Consider the following 27,340-nt stretch of genomic DNA (forward strand, 5'->3'; position numbering starts at 1 on the left):
CTCTGTTGCTAAGTGAGACATTTCCTAAGTGAGCTTTGCTCCATTTTACAACTCTTCTTGCCACGTTTCTTAAGCAAATCATTGCAGTTGTTAAATTAATAACACAGTTGTTAAGCAAATCTGGTTACCCCATCGCCTTTACTTGTCAGAAGGTCGCAAAAGGGGATCGCATGACTCCGGGACACTGTAATTGTCATACATATGAGTCAGCGGCCAAGCATCTGAATTTTGATCACGTGACATGAGGGTTGTAAGTGTGAAAAACTCTCATAAGTCACTTTTTTCATCGCCATGGTAACTTTGAATGGTCACTAAATGAACTGTTGTAAGTCGAACACTACCTGTACTTTCTCTCCTGGTCAGTGAGCTCATCCACTTTTGGATGGGTTTTGGAATCCTACCTGAAAAGGAGGGGAATGTGGATGCTAACCTCCTGTGAAGTCCCTCTTCAAGCCACTTCCATTTCCTCACCCCCAGCCCCACAATTATGTTTCTGGCTGGCTTTTCCACATATAGGGATGCTTTCCACGGCATTCTGCCTTTCATTCTTTTAAAACCTTAAAGCAGTGTTTCTCAAGCTTGGAAGCTTGAAGATGGGTGGACTTCAACTCCCAGATTCTGGGAGTTGAAGTCCACCCATCTTCAAGCTACCAAGCTTGAGAAACACTGCCTTAAAGGAAGACAGCTGCAACTCAACAGTTTTGAGAATGTGAACCCTTTCTGGCCGCATGATCTTTTCCGTCTAGCTCCAGTAAAGAAAGTCCTGAAGATTTTAGGAAGAACAGCATTGATGTCAGGAAGAACGGTAAAGCGGCAGGAAATGTTGCATCTGAAAGGGGGCATGGATTTGACGGTCTCTTGTACGGTCTTGCATTTGATCCACACAGCAAGAGTGAGGATCATTAGAGCTTGCCGTAATAGGTTGTCAGAGCATAAGTCAAAATGTTGTTGGAACCTAGGAAATGGAACAGCATCCCCCAGCATGGTGCCCTCCAAGTATATTGGACTACAGTTCCCATCATTCCCTAACCACCACAGATTTAACAGATTAACAGAGTTGGAAGGGACCTTGTAGGTCATCTAGTCCAACCCCCCACCCAAGCAGGAGACCCTATACTATTTCTGACAAATGGGAGTCCAATCTCCCCTTGAAAGTCTCCAGTGATGAAGCTGCCACAACATCTGAAGGCAACTTCTGTTCCATTTGTTGATTGCTCTCACTATCAGAAAATTTCTCCTTACTTCTAGGTTGAATCTCTCCTTGTTCAGATTCAATCCATTACTCCTTGTCTGGCCCTCAGGTGCTTTGGAGAATAGCTTGACCCCCTCCTCTCTGTGGCAGCCCCATAAATATTAAAACACTGCTATCATGTCTCCCCTGGTCCTTCTCTTCAATAGGCTAGACATACTTAGTTCTCTCAAACGTTCATCATACATTTTTTTTCCTCCAGACCCTTTAATCTAACAGATGAACAGAGTTGGAAGGGACCTTGTAGGTCATCTAGTCCAACCCCCCGCCCAAGCAGGAGACCCTACACCATTTCTGACAGATGGCAGTCCAGTCTCTTCTTGAAAGCCTCCAGTGATGAAGCTCCCACAACTTCTTGGAGGCAACTTCTGTTCCATCGGTTGATTGTTCTCACTGTCAGAAAATTCCTCCTTATTTCTCTCCTTGGTCAATTTCCATCGATTATTCCTTGTCTGGCCTTCGGGTGCTTTGGAAAATAGCTTGACCCCCTTCCTCCTCTCTGTGGCAGCCCCTCAAATACTGGAAGACTGCTCTCATGTCTCCCCTGGTCCTCGTCTTCACTAGACTAGCCATGCCCAGTTCCTGCAAATGTTCAGCATATTTTTAGCTTCCAGTCCCCTAATCTGGGATAGGGCGGCGGCGGATGCTTTATTTATTATTATTTATTTTTATTTTTCATATTTGTATACCGCCCTACTCCCGAAGGACTCAGGGCGGTGAACAGCCATAATAAATACAAATACATATAGAAGTTAAAAACTATTAAGAAACAGATTAAGTAATTTAGGCTCAAAGATTAAAAACATCCAAATTTATCAAAAGAGGTTTAAAACCCAATTTAAAAGCCAGTTTAAAAGCCAATTAAAAAGGGAGAGTTAGGCCAGACCAGCTTGTTGGAATAGAAATGTTTTCAGGGCACGGCGGAATATGCGTAAGTCTTGGATGTTTCGTAACTCTGGGGGAAGCCTGTTCCAGATGGTAGGTGCCCCCACAGAAAAGGCTCTCCCCCTGGGGGCCGTCAGTCGACATTGTTTGGCCGACGGCACCCTGAGGAGTCCCTCTCTATGGGAGCGAATTGGTCGGTGAGAGGCTATTGGTGGCAGGAGGCGGTCTCGTAAGTACCCTGGTCCTGAGCCATGGAGCGCTCTAAAGATAGTAACCAAAACCTTGAAGCGCACCCGGAAGACCACTGGGAGCCAGTGCAGCTCGCGCAGGAGGGGGGTTACATGAGAGCGCCACATTGCTCCCATTACCACCCGCGCGGCCGCATTCTGGACCAGTTGGAGCCTTCGGGTGCTTCTCAAGGGGAGCTCCATGTAGAGAGCATTACAATAATCCAGGCGTGAGGTGACAAGGGCGTGAGTGACCGTGCGTAACGAGGCCCGATCCAGAAAGGGATGCAACTGGCGAATCAGGCGAGCCTGATAAAAAGTCCTCCTGGCTATGGCCGTCATATGCTCTTCAAAAGACAGCCGTGAGTCCAGGAGGATGCCCAAGTTGCGAACCCCATCTGTGGGGGCGAACGACTCGCCCCCAATAGTCAGAGATGGCGCCAACTGACTATATCGGGACGACGGAAACCACAGCCACTCGGTCTTGGATGGGTTGAGTCTGAGTTTGTTCCTCCCCATCCAGATCCGTACGGCCTCCAGGCACCGGGACATCACCTCGAGGGCATCATTGGGGTAGTCTGGGGTGGAGATGTACAGCTGGGTGTCATCAGCGTACTGATGGTACTTCACCCCAAAACCACGGATGATCTCACCCAGCGGCTTCACATAAATGTTGAATAGAAGGGGCGAGAGGACCGATCCTTGTGGCACCCCACATAAAAGGGGCCTCGGGGTCGACCTCTGCCCCCCTGTCAACACAGACTGCGACCGGTCAGAGAGAAAGGAGGAGAACCACTGTAGAACAGTGCCCCCCACCCCCAACCCTTCCAACCGGTGCAGCATGATATCATGATCGATGGTATCAAAAGCCGCTGAGAGGTCTAGTAGGACCAGGACAGAGGAGCAACCCCTGTCCCGAGCCCTCCAGAGATCATCAACCAATGCGACCAATGCTGTCTCTGTGCTGTACCCGGGCCTGAATCCCGACTGGAACGGATCTAGATAATTCGATTCATCCATGTACTGAGGCAGTTGTCGTGCAACCACACTCTCAACAACCTTTGCAACAAAGCGAAGGTTGGAGACAGGACGATAATTTGCTAATACAGCTGGATCCAGGGAGGGCTTCTTGAGGAGGGGCCTCACCACCGCCTCTTTCAAGACGGTGGGAAAGACACCCTCACTCAAAGAAACATTTATAACGCGAGGCTGGCTCCAGGAGATTATAAAAGTACCATCAGTACGCTGATGACACCCAGCTGTACATCTCCACCCCAGACCACCCCAATGATGCCCTCGAGGTGATGTCCCGGTGCCTGGAGGCCGTACGGATCTGGATGGGGAGGAACAAACTCAGACTCAACCCATCCAAGACCGAGTGGCTGTGGTTTCCGTCGTCCCGATATAGTCAGTTGGCGCCATCTCTGACTATTGGGGGCGAGTCGTTCGCCCCCACAGATGGGGTTCGCAACTTGGGCATCCTCCTGGACTCACGGCTGTCTTTTGAAGAGCATATGACGGCCGTAGCCAGGAGGACTTTTTATCAGGCTCGCCTGATTCGCCAGTTGCATCCCTTTCTGGATCGGGCCTCGTTACGCACGGTCACTCACGCCCTTGTCACCTCACGCCTGGATTATTGTAATGCTCTCTACATGGGGCTCCCCTTGAGAAGCACCCGAAGGCTCCAACTGGTCCAGAATGCGGCCGCGCGGGTGGTAATGGGAGCAATGTGGCGCTCTCATGTAACCCCCCTCCTGCGCGAGCTGCACTGGCTCCCAGTGGTCTTCCGGGTGCGCTTCAAGGTTTTGGTTACTATCTTTAGAGCGCTCCATGGCTCAGGACCAGGGTACTTACGAGACCGCCTCCTGCCACCAATAGCCTCTCACCGACCAATTCGCTCCCATAGAGAGGGACTCCTCAGGGTGCCGTCGGCCAAACAATGTCGACTGACGGCCCCCAGGGGGAGAGCCTTTTCTGTGGGGGCACCTACCATCTGGAACGGGCTTCCCCCAGAGTTACGAAACATCCAAGACTTACGCATATTCCGCCGTGCCCTGAAAACATTTCTATTCCAACAAGCTGGTCTGGCCTAACTCTCCCTTTTTAATTGGCTTTTAAACGGGCTTTTAAATTGGGTTTTAAACCTCTTTAGATAAATTTGGATGTTTTTAATCTTTGAGCCTAAATTACTTAATCTGTTTCTTAATAGTTTTTAACTTCTATATGTATTTGTATTTATTATGGCTGTTCACCGCCCTGAGTCCTTCGGGAGTAGGGCGGTATACAAATATGAAAAAAATAAAATAATAAATAAATAAATAAATAATCCTCTTGGTTGCTCTTCTCTGCACTCTTTCTAGAGTCTCAACTTCTTTTTTATAGTGTGGTGACCAAAACTGGATGCAGTACTCTAGGTGTTGGCTTTATAGAGTAGTATTAGTACCTCACTTGATCCTGATTGTATCCCTCCGTTAATGCAACTGTAAGCTTTGCCAGAAGGACACCCTAAACATTATATTCCAGGACTACTGGTAACTGCTGAGCGGGGATTATAGTTAGAGCTGCCATCCTTTGCTCACATAACAGCTTGCTTTCAGAAGTTCATCACTGGAGGCTTTCAAGAAGAGACTGGACTGTCATCTGTCAGTAATGGTGTAGGGTCTCCTGCCTGGGTGGGCGGGTTGGACTAGATGACCTACAGATCCCTTCCAACTCTATATCTGTTAAACATATGCTTTCCTAGATGCCAGTCTGCAATAAGTCTTGGGGGGAGGGAGCTGTAGGAAACTGAAAGTAAACTTTTGCATTCCGCAGACCTGGGAGCGGAATGCAAAGGCTCACCATCTAGCTTGCCAAATGTTGGGACAGTTACTAAAAAATCTTCTTTGAATGTGACTGGACAATGGGGAGATAATGGGGTGTGGAATAGAAAAGGGAAAGTTAAATACTGATCTTTGCATGCAATCTCTTAGATCTGGCTTTGCTACTGTAACCGCTTGGCTTTTAGTAAAAATAACCTTTTCCCTAGGAATGGAGTTGAGAGTGTTTCTTTCCTAAGAGACCAGAATGGGCCAGGTCTGACAGTTATTGAAACATGACACATATCTCATATCCTCTTATTCTCTAGAGGAAAAATACCTACTAATGCATTAAAGGAAACCATTAATTGGTGTGATTTCCAGGAGGGGAAGATATGTATTTGTTTGCTTTACAATACGGGATCCAATAAAGTTTCCGTGTATGTAATGATATTAGCCAAGTAATCAGTTTGTGGTTGATTACAGAGGCAGAATTAATTTAAAATCTTCTGTTATTTTTACTGGCTCGGTTTTAGATTTTTGAATTTCTCCATCATATTTTTCCTCTGGAAGCTTTGTACAGTAATGGCTGAATAATAAAAACTAACTGAGTTGAACTGACGGAGTTACTACTTATCGTGGAATGTGTTGTTCACTTTCTGCCTAGGAGGCAGAGTTTAGTACTTGCAGTTATTTCCATTTTCACTTGTTGAGAATGGAGTCCTGTGTGTGTGTGTATTAAATGTAACGTGGTTGATATCTGCTCCCATAGCTTGTTAGTTCTAGAGTGCAAACTCAAAGGGCAACTGACTTTGCAAATTATACTGAACTATAATTACAGCTTGTTTGGTTTTGGCAAAGATGTGTGAATGCCCCTCTCGCTTCTGAATTTGGTCATTGCAATTGGATGGATGTGCTAATCTATGACAATGGTTGATTGGGATGCAGGACAAGGAAGGCGCAGGGAATGTTTTGCCATCTGAAGAGCGTGATTTAGTCTGATGCGTAAAACTGCTAAGGATTTATTTCTTTATTTCTGTGCCACTCTATTCCCAATGGTGCAAAGCAACCTAGATAAAGAGGAGGGGCAGGGTGGGTGGGAAGGGGATGATCCAAGTAGGGAAGAAGGGGCTTCACTTCATCCCTAGCAAGCTTGACTTTGGGTTTTAGGGCCCTCTGGAAGCAGGGATTTTTCATCCTTCATTCTCAGTGGCCAGGGGTCCTTTGCTTGATTTGTCTTGTGGCCAGTTGTGCCTGTTCCTGGATCAGGAAATGCCAGTCACAATCATCCATGCCTCAGCCACCTCCCAAATGGATGACTGCCATGTGCTTTACACGAGGCTGCCCCCTGAAGACCACTAGAAAGCAGTCACCGGTCCAGAATGTGTCAGCAAAAGCAGTTATGGGTGTACCTGGGTGACCCCATGGGACTCCATTACTCCATGAGCTGCACTGGCTCCCAGTCAGTTTCTAGGTGAGGGTAGCCCCTGCAGGTTATTTGGTCACTAGATCTCTCAAAAACATATGCCTAACATAACATTTGCTCATTGGAAAAAATGCTACATCTGGAATTGTTTTCACTATCATAGCATCTACATTGAAGATGGCTGATGACTCAGCTCAATATTTCAAGGCCAAGTTTGAAGGCACATGGTGTAGGAGACTTCCTAAATCTGAGCCAAGCAGATTAGGACTTATTCTACTCCTAGGACCTCATGGTTCTCCAGATGTGGAACTCAACTCTCTCCATGTGTGGCAAGCAAGAGATATTGGGAGTTGCTGTTCCATAGTGTCTGTCTGAAGACCTATAGGTTGTTTTCCCATGGGCTTCCCAGGGTCTGGATGGAAAATTTCCTTCATCTCTCTCTCTCTCTCTTTCTCTCTCTCTCTCTGAAGCCGTGTTCCGGGATGGACATTGCTGTGTATACATTTGGTACATTTATATCCTACATTTTCATCCTAAGAGCTGTCATTTCATTCCCTTTTATTTTGCTTTGATCGTACCGGTTCAGTTCTGGGTTCAGACTTTCAGAATTCCCCATAGAGACAACAAGGGTGATCAGGGACAACCCTCAATGAAAAGGAATGAAAGGAAGAGAATGAGTTGAGAAGAGAAGACCTGGGGGAGTAGATGACACTTATCAAATATATTGCACTGAAGATGATCAAGATTCACTCCCCCTATCCTTCCAGAGCTCATAGTAGAAAACGACCATTTGGCTTAAGGAAGGGTAGCTTTTGTTTTGTTCTATTTTAAATAACTAGATTCCTTAATTTGACAGTGAATGATATTTCCCAGAAAAATGTTGGAATCTCCTTCATTGGACATCTTCAAGTAGAAGGTAGACAACAATCTAGCCAAGATGTTTTAGCTTATAACCCTATAGCTGCCCTCCATAGCCTCAGTAGCCCTTCCAAATTGTGATTCACAACAGTGTCTCCTAATTTATTCATCTTGGGAGGTAGGTTGGGTCACACAGGAAGCTCCATGGTTAGGTGAGAATGTGAGCTTTCATCTTGGACTGGAAAAAAACAATATAAATATAAGATATATTGTTGTTGTTGTTAGTTGCAAAGTCATGTCCAACCTATCGCGACCCCATGGACAACATTCCTCCACGCCTTCCTGTCCTCTACCATCCTCTGGAGTCCATTGAAGCTCATGCTGACTGTTTCAGGGACTCCATCCAGCCACCTCGTTCTCTGCCGTCCCATTCTTCTTTTGCCCTCAATCTTTCCCAGCATTGGGCTCTTCTCCAGGGAGTCCTTCCTTCTCATTAGGTGGCCAAACTATTTGAGTTTCCTCTTCAGGATCTGGCCTTCTAAAGAGCAGTGAGGGTCTCCTCTAGGACTGACCGGTTGGATCGTCTTGCAGTCCAAGGGACTCGCAGGAGTCTTCTCCAGCACCAGAGTTCAAAGGCCTCCATTCTTTGGTGCTCAGCCTTCTTTATGGTCCAACTTTCACAGCCAGACATTGCAACTGGGAACACCACAGCCTTGACTAAGATATATTTATAAGTAATGTTTGATGGGTGTGAAAGTTAAGGTTGGTCTGTGTCTCTACCTTTTCAACCCATGTATGCTATTTTCCCACCCCGGCATGTGGTAGCAAGTAATTCCATGCATAAATTTTCATGCTGAGAAAGGCGGTTTCTTCTTTAGTACATTGCTTCTCAGACTTGCAAAGATGAAATACTCTTTTTTTTTTCTGCCCGGGTTCAAGAAACTCACTGAACTCTGATCCTGAGCTGACAAAACACAAGAGCCGTGTTCATATCACGCGCAGTGTCTGAACAGAACCCCTAAAATAAATCCCATGGTTTGCATAACCTGCTAAGATAAAAGCTGGCTTCCCAGAAGATGCTGTGCCAGCAGTGACCTTGTGCTCCTGCATCTGGCCTTGCCTTGGGTGTGGCGAAGCAGCCCTTTCTGTATTGGGCCTTCTGGTTTGGGGGGAGGATTTTGCTTTTAATGGTTAGATCAGGGGTCTCCAACCTTGGCACCTTTAAGCCTGACAGACTCCAACTCCCAGAATTCCCCAGCCAGCAAAGCTTTAAGCCTGGCGGACTTCAACTCCCAGAATTCCCCAGCCAGCTTTGGGAAATTCTGGGAATTGAAATCCTCCAGGCTTAAAGTTGCCAAGGTTAGAGACCTCTGACTTAGATGATGTTTTGCTTCTGGTATTATAAGTGTCAGGGAGTCAAATGGATTAATTGTAGTCCTAAATCGAGGTAGTCCTCGATTTAGGACCACAATTGAGCCCAAAATTTATGTTGCTAAGTGAAACATTTGTTAAATGAATTTTGCCCTATTTTACGACCTTTCTTGCCATGGTTGTTTATTTATTTATTTATTTTATTTTATTTCTATACCGCCCTACTCCCGAAGGACTCAGGGCGGTGCACAGCCAAACAATAAGTTAATGTTAAGTGAATCATTGCAGTTGTTAAATTAGTCACACGGTTGTTAAGTGAATCTGGCTTCCCAAGGACTTTGCCTGTCAGAAGGTCGCAAAAGATGATCACATGACCCCAAGGCACTGCAACCGTCATAAATATGAGTCAGTTGTTTGAATTTTGACCATGGAGATGCTGCCACAGTTGATTGTGTGAAAAACGGTCATAAGTCACTTTTTTCAGTGTAACTTCAAACGGTCACTAAATGGACTATTGTAAGTCAAGGACTGCCTGTAGTTCAGAGCCACATAAGCCTTAAGAATGAAGGGATCAGTCCACCTGCCCACCTTCCCAAGTGTCTGAGGCTTTTTTCTTCCTGGTGTTGGTGTGTGTATGCGTATGCGTATGCGTATGTGTATGTGTATGTGTATGTGTGTGCTCTTTTTCCTACAGACTTCTTGTGAGTTAAAATCTGTATGGAGGAGATGGGGAGTTTGCGCTAAAAAAACTGAGTAGCACGAGATAAATGGGGGCTGCCTTTCTTGAGATAGTGCTCTGCAGCTTCTGGACAAATGATTAATTCTCTGCTTTCTTGGTTTTCAGCCTGTTCCAGCACTACTGCTACAAACAAGGAGGAATGCGGCACACTTCCTACACCTGCATCTGTGGCAGGTAAAGCATTGGGAGGGGGGGCGGCATTGATTTCCCAAAGCGTGGGATGAATGTGGAGCTTGTACACAACAATAGGGAAGCTTTTAAATTAAGTGCAGGTTATTTAGCATGCCTAGATCGAATGCTTCGGTGAAAAACGAAAACAAGGGAAGGTTTATTGAGTGAGGCCCATAAAAACGGAAGACCTTGGAGTAGCCTAATCTGGCACAGCCATACAGAGAGCTGGGTGTCAGGGTTCCAAGCAATACTCCCATAGCAAACAGAACTCCAAGGCAGGTAGGTTCCTCAAAGAATAGCTTTATTGCACATACCATATTGGCACAGATCTGGTGAAAACCGACTCTGAATGTTCCTGTGGTTTTCACCTGATTAAAAGTAAAAGTTTTCCCCCTTCCCCAAACAATCAGTCACATGGTCCAATCAAGATGCCATCCGGTTGCCAGGTAACTTCACTCCTCCTCTCTCTCTGGTCACCTGTGGGAATGTCCTTGGTTCCCAGGAGAAATTATTTTGTTTTGGCTACAGAACCTCAGCTATCTCTGCTCCCCCCTCCCTTATCCCCCAGCTCCAGTGTGGCCTTGGCTAGGTCAGCTTCAGGGTTGACACTGGGGTGACCGCTGCCATATTAGAGAGCTGCTGCACTCTTGACTCTAAGGCAGAGTTCCCCGACCTTTTTGGCTTTGCGGACCAGCGTTGCAGGGGAAAAGAGGGGTTGGTTCTGTACACGTGGGCAAGTGCGTACGCACAGCTCCATTTGCACAAGTGTTGGGGCCACGCAGATGCCGCTCATGCAAATGGAGCACGCGTGCATGCGCTCACCCACTGCTTGCACATGTGAAGATGTGTGTACTCACCCACCACTTCTGCGGCCCAGCTGAAAGGCTCAAGGCCCAATAGTGGGCCTGGGGTTGGGGACCTCTCCCTAAGGGATACCAACAAGAATATCCTTAGGCCCAGAATCCAGAAATGTTACCATTTGTGCCTTTTCTATAAATCTTCCAAGTTTCTTCCTCCACCTTTCCTGTGGTCTGTGGCTATTACAAAATAGAATTTACTGTATGTGTGTCCAAGTGATAACACCTACCTGCCAGTGTTGTGCCCCTCCAGCAGTTGAATCAGAGGAGAAGGAGGAGGCGTGGGAGTTAGGGTCAGCATCAGGGCAACCTGTGAGCTCCGAGGGGGAAGAGGGAATGGAGCTGGCACAGAGAGAGAGAGAGACAGAGGTGGAGCCTGGGCCGTCCGTCAGCCCACAGATGGAGAGTCAACAGCCCCCAGGTCTGGAGGTGGCAGATGAGGAAGAGGAGGAACAGCTGGGTCCAATGCCTGACACGTGGATGCACAGAAGGCAGAGGAGAGGAGAGCAGTGGAAATCTATGGGCCGGTCCTTGGGATGGAAGAGCCACTGCTGCTAACAAAGCCCCACCCTGGCTCTGGGGATAAAAGGCAGAGGGCAGAGATGAATAGATATGGCAGACAACTATTCATCTCCCTGCTGGACAGACTTGTTAGCCTGCGGTGAGAGAGAAACTGTTTGCCGGGGCTGCTGGCGCTCCTAATAAAGGAATCATTGGTTTAAATACAGAGGGTTTGGCATGTTTGGGGAGCTGGGTCAGAAGAGCCAGTTCAGAAGTACCATTTCATTGTTCAGAAACCAGGGCTGGTTTTCATCCACCCCCCCATGTGTGGCAAAGGGTGGGCAAACTTTGGCCGGCTGAGGGTCCTAGTAGTTAAGGCTGTGATGTGGATCAGCTGAGCTGGGACCTGCTGATTCTTTTTTCTTGGGCTTTAGCTGGGGTGGGGGATTTGTGAGACTCTCTTTGCAAGGTCAATTCTTCAAAACATCTTTTGGGGTTTACAGGATGTAGGTGTGTTTCCCAACTCACAATGGAAACATGCTATCAGTTTTGGATTGGTGCTTGGGGGGGCTGTAGAAAGGGCTGGGGGTTACGAAAAGACCCGGCACTGGAGCTCTTTCTCCAGGTGTGTTCAGTCATCATACGTGGCTCCTTTTTGGGGAGGGAGGGTTATCTTTCTAAAATATGGTGGGATTCAACCATAACCCGTCACACGGCACAACAGAAGGCCATCCATCCGCTGAGCAGCTTCTGGGGAGCACCTTATTAATGGTTGCCCTGGTTCCTGGCAGAGAGCTGAGCTGAACTAAAACTTGTGCCGTCATAAAGCTGCTAAGTTGGCTCAATAAAAATAACATCTCGCTGATCAATATTTCCAGCAAGAAGGAAATGGGACTTAAAGAGTCTTCATTAAAAATAAAAGAAGTCGTGCTGGCAAAATTAGGGGAAGTGCCGAGATGGCTCAGCAGCCATCAAGCGCTGAAATCCTTTCATGCATATTTAATCTGGGGTTAATTGATTAGCCGAATTCCGTATAAAACATCCTCTTAGTGCAAATTAGAAGTGGGCGGGTTTGCTTGGCCTGCCCTGGATTGGCTACGTGAAAAGCCACACTTTCTATCGAAATGATGGGAAACAGCTTGGCTTATTTTAGAGCCAGCCCTACCCCAGGAGCTTCCAAGCTTCCTTTGGAACAGCTACCGAGGGTGAGGGTGGGGGGGGGGAGGAGAAGCTGTTTCTCTTGCCATTCATCTTTCCAGGGAGAAGGAATAGAGTAGTGTGCCCACCTGCGCCCCCTACCTGACCTTATGGGGCAGTGATGTGCTTTCCAATGGCTAGTCTGCACTCCCCTTTCCTTCTTCTGTCTCTTCCCCCAACATGTTAAAGAATTTGAGAATTGTACCCCCAACTTTCCTGGGTGGGTTGCCATGACAATGTGAAGATGGGGCAGAAAAAAGCCCTTGTTTGCTGTGGATTGGCCCAGGGGTGGATCGTCAATTATGATATCCGGGGGTGGGGTGGGGGCGGAACCTCCCACCGCTTTTACTACCGGTTCTAAAGAACCGGACAGAACCAGGAGCAACCCACCACTGAATTGGTCCTGCCACTTGATGCACCAGCTCAGTGAAAAGGAAGAGAGAGGCTGGGAGGCAGAAGTGCCCCAAACATTTCTCTTCCATTGTTTCAGCACTCGTGTGCAATTAGATGGAATAGAAATTGCTGTCATAACTGGTTGTAGCCAAAGTCCACCAACACAGATGGAATTAAGAAGAGCCTTTGATTTATCCTGCTATTTAAAAATGGACATGGGATTTGGAAAGAGCCATGGTGGCGCAGTGGTTAGAAGGCAGCATTGCAGGCTGATTCTGTTGACTGCCAGCAGTTCGATCCTCAACGTTGACTCAGCCTTCCATCCTTCTGAGGTCGATAAAATGAGGAACCAAATTGTTGGGGGCAAGAGGCTGACTCTGTCTATTAGAGAGGGCTGTAAAGCACTATGAAGCGGTATATAAGTCTTTAGTGTGATTGCTATTGTTATTTTGGATGGTGCTGAACCCTGCCTAAAAGCTGATCTTGTTCTCTGGTTGGGTTGGGTAGAAGAGGAGATCAGATGAGGAGGAAGGTGCTGTTGCAAATTTCAGCTGCTGGGCAGATTTGGTCTCTGGCAAGATAAGACTAATGAGGACCTCTGAGAAAGCACAGGATTGCAACAAAAGGGGCCACCAAGGTCTCATTTTCATTCATTTTTCATTTTATTTGATTTGTATACCGCCCTACTCCCGAAGGACTCAGGGCAGTGAACAGTCAACAATAAAATACATATATACCAAATTTAAAAAGCAGAGATAAAATCGAATTAAATAATTTGGCCCAGACAAATTTAAAACCGCAATCAATTTAAAACAAATTTAACTTTGAATATTAAAAATACTAAAAAATTAAAAATTAAAAATGTTTAAAAAGAGGGAGAAAGTTAGGCCAGGCCTGCCTGGTGAAATAAAAAGGTCTTTAAAGCGCGGCAGAAGGTGCGCAGATCCGGGATCCTCCGTATCTCTGGGGGGAGCTCGTTCCAGATAATGGGTGCCCCCACAGAGAAGGCTCTCCCCCTGGGCGCCACCAGTCGACATTGTTTGGCCGACGGCATCCGGAGGAGCCCCTCTCTATGAGAGCGTACCGGCCGATGGGAGGCTATTGGTGGTAGTAGGCGGTCCCGCAAGTACCCAGGTCCTGAGCCATGGAGCGCTTTAAAGGTGGTAACCAAAACCTTGAAGCGCACCCGGAAGACCACCAGGAGCCAGTGCAGCTCGCGCAGGAGGGGTGTTACATGGGAACGCCATGTCACTCCCATTACCACCCGCGCGGCTGCACTCTGCGCCAGCTGGAGCCTCCGGGTGCTCCTCAAGGGGAGCCCCATGTAGAGAGCGTTACAATAGTCCAGGCGGGAGGTGACGAGGGCATGAGTGACCGTGCGTAAGGAGTCCCGATCCAGAAAGGCGAACCTGATGAAAAATCCTCCTGGTCACGGCCATCAAGTGCTCTTCTAAAAACAGCCGTGAATCCAGGAGGATGCCCAAGTTGCGCACCCTCTCCGTGGGGGCCGATGATTTGCCCCCAATAGTCAGTGATGGCGCCAACTGACTATATCGGGACGTCGGAAACCACAGCCACTCGGTCTTGGATGGGTTGAGTCTGAGCCTATTCCTCCCCATCCAGATCCGCACGGCCTCCAGGCACCGGGACATCACTTCAAGGGCATCGTTGGGGTCATCTGGGGTGGAGACGTACAGCTGGGTGTCATCAGCGTACTGGTGGTACTTCACCCCGAAACCACGGATGATCTCGCCCAGCGGCTTCACATAAATGTTGAACAGGAGGGGCGAGAGGACCGACCCTTGCGGCACCCCGCATATGAGGGTCCTCGGGGTCGACCTCTGCCCCCCCTGTCAACACAGACTGCGACTGGTCAGAGAGAAAGGAGGAGAACCACCGCAACATAGTGCCTCCCACCCCTAACTCTTCCAACCGGTGCAGCATGATACCATGGTCAATGGTATCAAAAGCCGCTGAGAGATCTAACAGGACCAGGACAGAGGATCATCCCCTGTCCTGAGCCCTCCAGAGATCATCTACCAATGCGACCAATGCCGTTTCCGTGCTGTACCCGGGCCTGAAGCCCGACTGGAACGAATCTAGATACGTCTCGGACTGAGAGGAATGCTACCTGGTAAAACAGAGCCAAAATTGGCTGGCAAGGGCTTTATGTACAGTTGCCAAGTCCTGTAGAAATAAATAAAACCAGAAAAAGAGAAAAGAGAGCCCTTTCCCCCTTCTCACTTAATTTATGGTGCAGTAAACAATTTCTGCCTTCTTTGAAAATGTGCCTCTGTGCCCAGTTCTTTACAAAACTACTGCATGCACAGTTTTGTAGAGAAGCTGGCATGTTGGCACAGAGAAATCCGCACACAGGTTGCAGTGGTTCAAAGATCGCTGGTATAATTTATTTCAGACCAGTTGGGACTTCAGCTGTATGAAAACTGTTGCAATCCTCTATGTGCCTCTTCACCATCATGCTACTGGAAATCTATTTACGATGCAGACTGATAGTTTTAACTTTCTAATTCATAATTGCTGATTTAAATATTTTATTAGTTTATCAAAATATGAAATACAGAAATAGAAGGAAAAATAAAGATAATGAGGGAATAACATGAAACCTCAGCTTTTTGCTTTTAAATAATAATAATACAGGAATAGAGTAGAGTAGAATCGGAAGAGAAGAGAAGAGAAGAGAAGAGAAGAGAAGAGAAGAGAAGAGAAGAGAAGAGAAGAGAAGAGAAGTTGGAAGGGACCTTGGAGGTCTTCTAGTCCAACCCCCTGCTCAGGCAGGAAACCCTGTACCATTTCAGACAGGTGACTGCCCAGTTTCTCTCTCTCTTTTTTAAAAATAATTTTTATTAAACAGTTTTAAAAAAAGAAAAAAGATTTTTTTTCAATTTTCTTCTTTTCAACAGTTTCACATCAGTAAACATTTCTTACATATCCATTTTTGTCCCTTACTTCAATTTGACATTTATACATATAGTTCTAATATTGATTTATATACATAAAGACAGGTTCTGACAGGTTCTAGAGAACTGGTAGCAGAAATTTTGAGTAAATTTCAGAGAACTGGCAAATACCACCTCTGGATGGCCTCAGAGTGGGGTGGGAATGGGGATTTTGCAATATCCTTCCCCTGCCACGCCCACCAAGCCACGCCCACAGAACCGATAGTAAAAAAATTTGAATTCCACCATTGACTGTAACCATCATAAATGTGAGTCGGTTGTCCAGCTGTCCAGAATGTAAATCATGTGACCATGGGGATGCTGCAAAGGTCATAAGTGTGAAAAATGGCCATGTCCCTTTTTTCAGTGCCATTGTAATTTTGAACGGTCACTAAGCGAACTGTTGTAAGTCAAGGACTATCTGTACATACTAGCTATTTCTATAACAACCAACCTACCTAATTGGCCAAACCCAAAATCAAAGCTTCATTCCCCCCCCCCCCCAAGCACAAAGTCCAAAAGCGGTTTCCAAGAATTCCCTAATTCTTAAGTCATGATGGTCTTAAGACTAGCCAGGGCACTGTGAGTACAATATGTGCCCTGCAGCCCATCGGACACCAGTCTCCTGATGCAGGATCCTGCGTGGAATCTGTATGGGATTTAGCAGCCCTCAGACAAAGGCCTTGTGAGAGATTGGATCGATGTCAGGAGTGGCTGCTTCAGGGATGAGTCGAGGGAGGCAGAGGAGTCGTTGGATGGACTTTGGAATCCATTTTGAATCTTCTCTCATTCATTTGCCCTTTCCCAACCTGGCATTAGACAGAGGCTGACAAACCAGGGAAAGGAAGTCCAACATGTTTGAAGAAGTTGGAGGAGGTTACTTCCAAGAAAGGACTCTGGAAGTTTAATTACAAGAATATTTTAGCCATGCAGGATCCTCTCTTGTTAACACACACACACACACACACACACACACACACACACACACACATTAACAGAGTTTGAAGGGACCTTGTAGATCATCTAGTCCAACCCCCTGCCCAAGCAGAAGACCCTACACCATTTCTGACAAATGGCAGTTCAGTCTCCCCTTGAAAGCCTCCAGTGAGGAAGCTCCCACAACTTCCGAAGGCAACTTCTGTTCCATGGATTGATTGTTCTCACTGTCAGGAAATTTTTCCTTATTTCCAGGTTGAATCTCTCCTTGATCAGTTTCCATCCATTGTTCCTAGTCTGGCCTTCGGGTGCTTCAGAAAATAGCTTGACATCCCCTCCTCTCTATGGCAGCCCCTCAAATATTAGAGCACTGCTATCATGTCTCCCCTGGTCCTTCTCTTCATTAGACTAGCCAGGCCCAGTTCCTGCAACCATTCATCGTATGTTTTAGCCTCCTGTCCCCTCATCATCTTGTTCAGGATTCAATTCTGGATGCATGTGGATTTTCTTTAAAAATATATTGCTTCCTCTTCCTATTTCAAAGATGCTTGGTAAAGTACATTTTCTTTTCATTTTAACCTTGCTTGTGCCACCGTATGAGTCAGGCTAAATATGGTTTTGTTTACAACATAGATCCCCCTTTTTAAAATTTAATGCTTCTCCAAAGCCTTCATTTCTCAGTGTTTCACGAAGGAGGTTTTTTCCTTCTCAATTTCCTCCTCCCGCCATTCTTTAATTTGCAAGAGGTCTTGCTACCAAGCAGGGAGCATGATCTTTCATTCTTTAATAACTCCGACTAGCTGAGAATTTTGAGTGTGTTGGCTCATTGCAGATTTAAAAAGTGGATAAATAGAGGTCTTTTGTGAATCAAAGGCCACAATATTCAGAAGATCAAATCGGGCATATTAATGAAAGAATTGTGTTCTTTTTGTGGACAGCAGATGCTCCTTATGGGAGAAAAATCTTCCTGTGAGCTAATACAATCCTTGGTTGCATAAACAGAGGCATAGAATCAACATCATGTGGGGTATTAGTACTTCTGTATAAAACCCTAGTAAAGCCACACCTGGAATACTGCATCTAGTTTTGGTCAACACATTATAAAAAAGATGTTGAGACTTTGGAAAAAGTGCAAAGAAGAGTAACTAGGATGATTAAAGGCCCGGAGACGAAAACATATGAAGAAGTAGATTTGGCTAGTCTAGAGAAAAGAAGGACTAGGGGGGACATGATAGCAGTATTCCAGTATTTGAGAGGCTGCTGCAAAGAAGAGGGGGTCAAATTATTCTCCAAAGCCCCAGAGGGCAGGACAAGAAACAATGGTTGGAAACTATTCAAAGAGAGAAGCAACCTGGAATTAAGGAGAAACCTAGTAAAACTGAGAATAATTAACCAGTGGAACAGCTGGCCTTCAGAAATTGTGGTCACCCCATAAACTTAAAACTGGAGGTTTTTAAGAAGAGATTAGACAGCTTCCTATCTGAAATGATATAGGACCTCCTGCTTGAGCAGAGGGCTGGACTAGAAGACCTCCAGGGTCCCTTCCAGCTCTATTCCGATTGATCCTGCAGCTGACTTCCAAATTGTCCACCTCACAGATGCTCAAACTTCATTGGCATATTAATGTATTGAATTACTTCCTAAACATTTAGCTCATTCTAGTTCTGTAATGGGAATTTACCTTATGTCAGGATGCCTAGTTCAGATTCTCCAAAGTTTACTTGCTCTCTAAAATGCAGGGGGCTTTTTTTCTTCATTAGCAGACCCCTGCAATACTCCTTGTCTGCTAAATTGCCTTGGCATTTATAGTGTGCTTGCAGATGGGCGCACATGCGTTTGCTTTAGGGAGGCAATCTAAATGATTTTTTTTAAGCCAACCCAGACAAAGCAGCAAAACAATATTTCTCAGTGGATCCTGGATGAAAAATGCATGAGCAAAACAGTGGCAGAAACGTTTTGCTTGTTTGTTCAGGAAATGTGGATCTTGGGGAGCAATTAAACCTTTGGAATTTTTCTTATGCAGCCCACAAGTTCTCCCACTTTTCTTGGAAAGTTAATTTGTAAACTAGTAATTTGTAAAACCCCTTTAACCTTTTTTCTGTAAGCCCTTTTTTTTAAGAACTTCTTTGTCCAGAATTAAAGCAATCTGGAAAACGTTGCCTTTAATTGAGATGCCAATGTGTCTGTTGTACTATAACTGGCCAAGTGATGCTTCCTCATTAATTGCTTTTGAATTCAGCCACATCCATTTCCCTCTTGCCGTTGAGCTCTTAAAGGGGGGGGGGGCGGGAGACTGGCTCCTAGTTTTCTCTGGATTTAATTGGGGTTGAAATGGCTAGCAGGAACTGTTGGGAAAGATTGTTAAGACTTTTACAGAGAAGATATTAGGTTAAAACGGTGCAGTACCCAGATTCAATAGCAATAGCACTTAGATTTATATACCACTTTACAGTGTTTTGCAGCCCTCTCTAAGCAGTTTACAGAGCCAGCCCTACAATCTGGGTCCTCATTTTACCCACCTCGGAAGGATGGAAGGCTGAGTCATCTTTGAACAAAGGTTGAACAAATGCTTCAGATTTGGGGTGGCCTTACTCAGTGTGACAGTCCAAGCAGAGATAGTGGACCCGTGCCAGATTGAAAGCAAGAGCCCTGGTGGCACAGTGGTTAGAATGCAGTACTGCAGACTACTTCTGCTGACTGCCGGCTGCCTGCAATTTGGCAGTTCGAATTTCACCAGACTCAAGGTTGACTCAGTGTCAACTGAGTGTCAACCCACCCACCCACCCATCCATCCATCCATCCATCCATCCATCCATCCATCCATCCATCCATGATGCACAGTGATTAGAATGCAGTATTGCAGGCAAACTCTGCCCCCAACCTAGAGTTCAATCCTGACCAGCTTAAGGTTGACTCAGCCTTCCAACCTTCCGAGGTGGGTAAAATGAGGGCCCAAATTGTTGGGGCAAGAGGGTGCCTCTTTAAACCGCTTAGAGAGGGCTGGAAAGCACTGTAAAGCTGTATATAAAGCTGTATCTTTCCCGCTTAAGATCCCCATCACCTGAGCACTACTACCACTGAGCCCTTTTGTGGAAAAGTCCTTCTCCAGAGTAGGCTGGCTAGAGGCCTGGTCTTCTCTTATGTGCAGATCGTGGGGTAAGACCACAGTGCTGATGGAGTTGGGAGAATGCATTCTTAAGAAACAAAAACTGTCTTCTTGTAGATAAAAGACAGGGAGATTCAAGCTCAAACATTTCTCCTCTTATGCCAGATATTTGACTTCCAGAGATTTTTTTTAAAGTAGTACAGAACAACTTAAAATAAGTTTCACCCTGAAGTGTTGGTTTTACAGCTTCAGAGTTCAGCACCGTATTCTCCAAAATGTATAGCTACTCATGTAAGTCTATTTGGGGCTAACACCCAATTTGGTGTGTCTCCCATCCTCAAACAGCAGGGAATTTTGCTGCCGGACACTGCTTCCGAGGGCTAACAGGTTGTCCATTCCTGATTTAGTCCAGATGTGGGCAGGCTTCCAAGAAGGGTAGAACAGGGTGATCAGACCATCAAAGGCAATGTGACATCATTGTGAGTGGCCCACAAGCAGCCATCTGTTTCCTGTTGGGATAAAACTAATCTTTGGAGGAAGTTCTAAGTCTCAGGCCATGCGAGCATTTTGCCTTTGGAACTCAGAGTTCTGCTGCAACAGTCTCTTACATATGAGACCATTCGCTTCCAACCTGTTTATTCTCTGGCAAGTAATCAGCCCTAGTATAATAGTACATAATTTGGTCCTCTAATAATGTTTATCCAAGCAAGAGCCTTTGGCAGGGCTCAATCACTCTCATTTCGTCCCAGCTTTACATGCACTGAGTTTAACCAGTTCTTCAGTTGATGGAGTAGAAACTCCAAACAAACCATCAAAAAAGACACTCAGCTTGTTGGCTGAAAACCCGACAGCCTAAGTTCGAGACACAAGCTTCACACAATGGGTTGAGCACCCGTCTTCACCTAGCTCAGGGGTGGGGGAAAAGGCCATCACTCCCCACCTCTGGCCTAGCTCCTACCCACCTAGCAGTTTGGAAGCATGCCAGTGCGAGTAGATAAATAGGTACCACTTGGGAGAAACAGTGCTCCGTGACATCATGCTGGCCACATGACCTAAAGGAAGGCTTCCTGGTATTTCCCTCCTGCCCTCTTTTCCTCTGCTTTAATGTCGAGATTGTCCATTTAAGAGATCAAATTATACAATTCAGGACTAATAATTTCACCAAGCACTAGAAAAAGTGCATAAATTGTATGTTTATTTTTTGCAATATGTAATTTTTTTTAGAGATTTTTAGTATGCAATAACTTTTTCATTCTACATTGATAATGCACATACTGTATCATTTATAATCTGTATTGTTATTTCAGTGGCGATAACAGCTCGGTTTTGCACTACGGCCATGCTGGAGCACCAAATGATAAAACTATTGAAGATGGAGATCTCTGGTGAGTGAAAGTCTTTTTGTCCTAACCTTTCAATCCATATTTAGAAGAAAATCTTACAAGGAATGCAATTTTGCAGCAGCAACAACAGCTGCATAGATTTTAACTGTTCATAATTTTTAGTTTATATTCTCTAATTTATCAACTGTCTTCCTTCCCTGGTCTTCTTGTAGAAAATCATGGTCGGCTATTAATGTTTTTGCAGGTATTAGGCCTGTATATGATCAAGTATATTTTTACAATCCTAACAAAAATCTTGTTTTTTGAGTTTGTGCCTTTGTTGTTGTTGTTTGACAAAAGAAATCCAGATCTTGTTTTCTTGTGGAACTGGGATTAGATGCATATTCTCCTCTTCTGAACTCTGGTAATATATGCAAAAGCTGTTCTAAAGTTTTTATTTATATCTCATCTTTCCCTTCATGCTGAAGGGAAACATAATAAAGATTAAAATATTTGGTGTGAATGGCATTGAGAAGGCTCAAAAATTCTCATGTACAGAGAGTCTTCAACTTAGGGCCATAATTGAGCCTAGAATTAGGATTGTTAAAAGGGTTATCATATGAAAGCACCCAATTTTATGACCTTTCTTGTGGCGGTTGTTAAGCAAGTGTGGTAATCGTTAAGCAAAACCGATTTTCCATAAGTCAGGAACCATACGTAAAGACTGATTTCTGGCAAAAAAAAAAAGTTGTAAATCATGGTCAGAAATAGCTCTAAATCTGGGCCAGCTGCTGCGTGCCCAAAATGCAATACTATGACTGTGGAGAGTGGGCCACCATTGGAACTTCAAATGCGGGTCACAAGTACCTTTTTTGGGCCTAGTAAATCTCAAGGCCACATGATAATCATGTGTAAATCAATCAATCAATCAATCAATCAATCAATCAATCAATCAATCAGAATAGAGCTGGAAGGGACCTTGGAGGTCTTCTAGTCCAGCCTCCTGCTCAAGCAGGAGAACCCATACTATTTCAGATAAGTGACTGTCTAGTCTCTTAAAAACCTCCAGTGATTTCTGAAGGCAGCTGTTCCACTGTTTAATTGTCCACATTGTTAGGAAGTTTCTCCTTAGTTCCAGGTTGCTTCTCTCCTTGATAAGTTTCCATCCATTGTTTCTTGTCCTGCCCTCTGATGCTTTGGAGAATAATTTGACCCCCCCTATTCTTTGTGGCAGCACCTCAAATACTGAAATACTGCTATCATGTCTCCCCTAATTCTTCTTTTCTCTAGACTAGCCAAACCCAAATCCTGCAACCGTTCATATGTCTACACTGACCAATACTTCCTATGTTTTAGCCTCCAGGCCTTTAATCATCTTAGTTGCTCTTCTTTGCACACGAACAAGTTAAATAAATGCTATTTTGGTACTAAAAGAAGGGATAGAACTTTTGGTAGGCCTTGGGTGAGATATACAGATATCCTGCTGTTTCCTCAAATTTCACAGGCTCGTGGCATCAAATGGCCATTTTCAGAGTGAGCCATGAAGCCCGTGATGGCGAACTTATGTCATGTGCGCCACAGGTGGCACACATAGCCATATCAGTGGGCATGTGATCTCAGTTCCAGTGCGTGCATGCGTGCCAGCTAATTTTTGGGCCTTCTGGGCCCACCAGAAGTAGGGAAACAGGCTGTTTCCTGCTTCCGGAGGGCCTCGGGGTATGGTGAGGTATGGTGAATGCTTAACGCATTGTAAGCCGCCCTGAGTCTCCGGAGAAGGGCGGCATATATAAATCGAATCAATCAATCAATCAATCAATCAATCAATCAATCAATAAAACAATTGTTGTTGAACTCGATTTTATTAAGGGCTGCATCAGGACTATGTTTGACCTAGGGGGCGGTGCCAGCTCAACGTCACTCTTGTCAGGGGCCCGAGCACTCTACCGGGGAAAATGGTCTCCCAAGCTCCGTTTTCAGCTGTGACGGCTTCCTGCAACCCTCTGCCAGTGAAAACGAAGCTCAGGAGGGCTGCACGTGGCCCTCCCAAGCGCCCTTTTCACTGGCAGAGGCACTGCAGGCCAGTCCTTCACTGTTTTCAGAGTGGTCCCACAGGTCAGATCTAAGCACCCCGCGGGCTTTGAGTTTGACACCCCCTGATTTAAAATAATTTTTAAAATAATTTTAATTTTTGTCATTCACATTTTGTCTTTTCTTTGGCATCCTTTCTTTAATGATTCTATTTGACTATTTCTTTGATATTAGTGTAACTCTTGCCCCGCAGCGAGTTGGCCGCAGTAAGTTGGCTGAGGTAAGATGGCTGTGGCAAGTTTGTCGTGGCGAGTTGTTGTCGACCCCTCCCTGCCAGCTTCCCACAAGCGAAGTCACTGGGGAAGCTGAGCGGAAGTCGCTCCTGCTCCCTTTGCTTTTCTGCCTGCTGTGGTCATTTGCTTTATCTGCTTAGGTGAGGAAATATCTCCAAAAGGGTCACCAGGTGGTCTGGTCTCAACTAAGGTCAGGCTTTTCTCCGGTGAGATAAATGGCTGCTCCTTCTCCAGCCTGTCTTGTGACGTTCCCAGGTGCAAATGCAGCTTTAACTTGCTTCTGTGAAGAATTGTTACTGGAGGCTCCTTCCTCTTCTTCTATGGTCAGATCACTGACTCCCAAATAGAAATTGGGGGCATGCAGGGCCTGCTGCAGAAAAAGAGGAAAGGTTAATTCTATGTTTTCTGCTCCTGCACATCAATTTCTGCAGCTGCCTTTGCTTGTCTGGCCTACCGGCTGGGGTCACAGAATCCTCCCACCAATATCAGGGTTGCCTGGTTAGGGAAGAGGGTTCCCAAAGCAATCCGAGGGAACACAAACGAGTGTCACGTTGTGCCCAGCTACAAAACGAAGACCTTTTGCAGCAGCTCTCCTTGTTCTCTTTATGATCCTCCAAATATCAAACTTCTCAGGTCAGAAATGTATTTTTTTTTTCCAGCTGCAAAAGCCAGAGCTTGTCACTTTTGAAATACGAATTATAGAGCTCGTGGCTTGCAAGTTCCCCTGCACCCCCCCCCCCCGCCCCCAGCCCTTTCATAAAAGAGAATAGCTGATGTCTCACCTGTCTATTGCACCGATTTGGCTAGAGGAGTCTCTCAAGTTCTTCTACTCTAATTCTTCTTCTAAAGAAAAGAAGAATTAGGGGCGACATGATAGCAGGATTCCAGTATTTGAGGGGCTGCCACAAAGAAGAGGGGGGTCAAATTATTCTCCAAAGCATCAGAGGGCAGGACAAGAAACAATGGATGGAAACTAACCAAGGAGAGAAGCAACCTGGAATTAAGGAGCAACTTCCTAACAGTTAGGAAGTGCTACAGGGATTTTTAGATGCATCTTCAGCTCAAACCCAACACGGACTGGTACCTTTTGGGAGTTGCCGAGGGGTTGCACAACGGCTGCCCTCCCAACAATAATTGAGTCTGGGTGTCAGCCGTTCCCACTTGGTCAATTAGAGAAGAATGGCTCTCAAACTCATATCTAGCGAAAGTCTACTTTACTAAAGCCAAGCGGTTACAATGCAGCAAAACCAAATCTGGCGTTTCGTGCCCAAAGCATAGAGTTAACATTCCCCTTTGGGTTCCCGCCCTCCCCCCCGCCCTCGGGTTATCAATAAGTCTCCAATAGTATTCAAACTACATATTTTGTCCACAGCTACCCGGGCTTGCATTCCGTTAGGTAGTGATAGAGAAGCAACCTGGAATTAAGGAGAAACTTCCTAACAGGACAATTAATCAGTGGAACAGCTTGCCACCAGAAATCGTGGGTGCTCCATCCCTGGAGGTTTTCAAGAAGAGTCTAGACAGTCACTTATGTGAGATGGTATAGCTCAGGGGTCTCCAACCTTGGCAGCTTTACGACTTGTGGACTTCAAGTCCCAGAATTCCTCAGCCAGGACAGCATGAAGACTTTTGCTTTCCTTTCCTCTATCCCTCCTTTGTCCGTCCGTCCCCTTGCAGCTCCCTCTCCCCATTTCTCAGGACAGCCTGGCATCTAGCTAAGCAGGGCCGTTGCAGTGGGTGGCAGGTCTGACATTTCCTGGTAGGTATCATTTCAGGCCGGTGGGTTGGGGTGGATGATGGCTCTTCGTTTGTGTCTTTCCAAATGGGTGCACGGAGCTCCTCCTCCTGTGCTCAAGAGGGAGCAAATGATTCCTCCAAGCCCAAGATAAAAAGATGGCTTCTGCACGGAGCTGTTGGAAGTATGGAGGGAGATAAAATGCAGCACATTTTGAAAATTGCCCACGGGGGACTCTTTCTCGATGCCCGGCCTGCTTTTTTTGTGTATTTCCTGTCCTTTGTTTGCTTTTGATCAATGCATTCGGGAGAAAATTCAACATTGTGTTAAGCTAGGTTTGGTAGGTTTTCCTGGCCTGAAGCCGACGGTCTTTTGCTGCTGTTGTTGAAAAGCATTTTCTTTTGTCGCAGAATATTAATATTGCTGGGGAAACACGTTCGCGCTTTATTTAGGTTTGGCTTTTAAAGAACTGTTTATTGCCTCCTCGGGTCTTGGTGCTCAAGCAGCTTTTTATTAGCATTATTACTCATTAGTAGTATTATGGGATGCAAAGTGTGCAGTTCTCAGCAGGTTCTGCACATCTTGAGAGGTCAATTATGAAGTGGCATTTAATCCACAGTGCTGTAGAGCAGGGGTCTCCAACCTTGGCAACTTTAAGCCTGCGCCCAGGAAATCACCAACCGCAACACCGTCAAACGCAACGTGCAGCGCCTGGAACGGTTGCGCATCGAGACCGACGTGTGACGACGGAATGGTCCCCGTCACAATCCGCTCGGATGCCACAGCACCGGAAGGTACTTTTAAGGGCCAGGGAGTTGTAAATCCGGATACCAGACCGCATCCGTTCCTCCTGGCTCAAACAAAGACTCTGGTCTTTTCTTTTTTAAGTAAATTGGATCGTAGCAAAACCACTGCCTAAAATCCAGCTGGATTGAAAAGCTGCAAAGAGGTCAGCAACTGCCAGCTGTTGGATTGAATCCTGCCCCTTTTATAGATTTTTATAAATCTATACTAATAGATAAGTCCGCCAGGCTGAAAGTTGCCAAGTTTGGAGACCCCTGCTGTAGAGTACCACACACTCGCCCACACGTTTGCTGGGGGGTTTGAAGAGGAAGAGGGCAGAAAAGAGTATTTTACCTCTCCTGCTGTTACCTGCTTTTACCTGTTCATTAACTGTAAATTCAAGTATTAATAGCAGCAGGGAAGCCAAGGCTGCAGATCTAAGAGGACCAACCTCCTTAAGGCTTCCTGACCCACCAGTCGCCAGGAGCGCTGCGTACCTGAGACAAGGACACACTGGGTGTTACCTGCGCACCTCTCATAATCATAATCATAAGTTTGTCAAGCATATATAAAATAACAGGTAAAAGTATAAACATAATTTGAATACATGAAAAGAGTAAATAAAAAGGAATATTAGGACAGGGACGGTAGGCACGCTGGTGCACTTATGCACGCCCCTTTTGACGCAATTAATCCAAGAAGAGGGCTTCCTCCCTTCCATCAAGCCTCACCCGTTTCCCCTTGGGTCAGTTCCCTCCCCTCCAGGCACCCTGAGTAGTAGCTGCTCTGCCCACCCAGAGCTGAGCCTTGTGCCTCCCTCCCTCCCTCCCTCCTGATGGGCTGGCAGAGAGGAGGATGGCTCCAGGCTCTGCTTCTTCACGTTCTCCCTTGCTAAGGGTAGCTTGCCACAAGAATCGAAGATTGATGGCTGGGGCTGCAGCAGCAACAGGCTGCTGCTAAGGAGTAAGCAGGATATCCCTCTGCAGCTGAAATTTAGTTATTCAACTCCTTTTTGTGTGTGTATTAAAATCATGCAGCTTTTTTGCTTGGTCAAGTCTAGATAGCGCGATCCAGTTTTCTGACTTGGCGGAGCTCAAGGCACATCGACGGCTGCAAAAATACTTGGAAGCAACACCCACACAGAAACATACACACAGAGAGACAGACATGCCTTCTTTATTCTCACATTGCACACAAGGTGGCTCTGGAGTCCCCATGCGGTGGTTTCTTTCTCCGGAGGAGGGCAGTGTCGCCTTGGAAAATGAAAACATTTCTTTTTCATCTCTACGCTGACTCATCGGGTTGAGGGATGGATAAGAAACGCCAACTCCGCATATCTTGCTCGATTATGCTGAGCCAGATCAGATGGGGTCGCCTGGAGAGTCATTCTAGTACCTTCCAACCCTGTGGTTTTATTCTCGGAGGATTTCCCCCCTCCCCTGGGTGTTTGTAAAAAACCTATTTTCCCATCCAGGGTTACCCATGTGCCACAGATAAACCTGAGGAGG

The 27,340-nt window shown here is 46.0% G+C and overlaps 1 protein-coding gene across 1 annotated transcript in view; it reads left to right on the forward strand.

The window, feature by feature from the left end:
- PEPD (peptidase D) overlaps positions 1–27,340 on the forward strand; it is a 192,202-nt gene that overhangs the window by 130,713 nt on the left and 34,149 nt on the right. Inside the window, exons 10-11 of the mRNA XM_070952901.1 lie at positions 9,659–9,727; positions 20,979–21,056. Coding sequence (XP_070809002.1) covers positions 9,659–9,727; positions 20,979–21,056 — 147 coding nt within the window. The remainder of the gene's footprint in view (positions 1–9,658; positions 9,728–20,978; positions 21,057–27,340) is intronic.

This window comes from Pituophis catenifer, unplaced genomic scaffold (genome assembly GCF_029215685.1).
Source record: "Pituophis catenifer annectens isolate HBS135680 unplaced genomic scaffold, rPitCat1.0.hap2 SCAF_13, whole genome shotgun sequence".
In the NCBI taxonomy this organism is placed as follows: Eukaryota; Metazoa; Chordata; class Lepidosauria; order Squamata; family Colubridae; genus Pituophis; species Pituophis catenifer.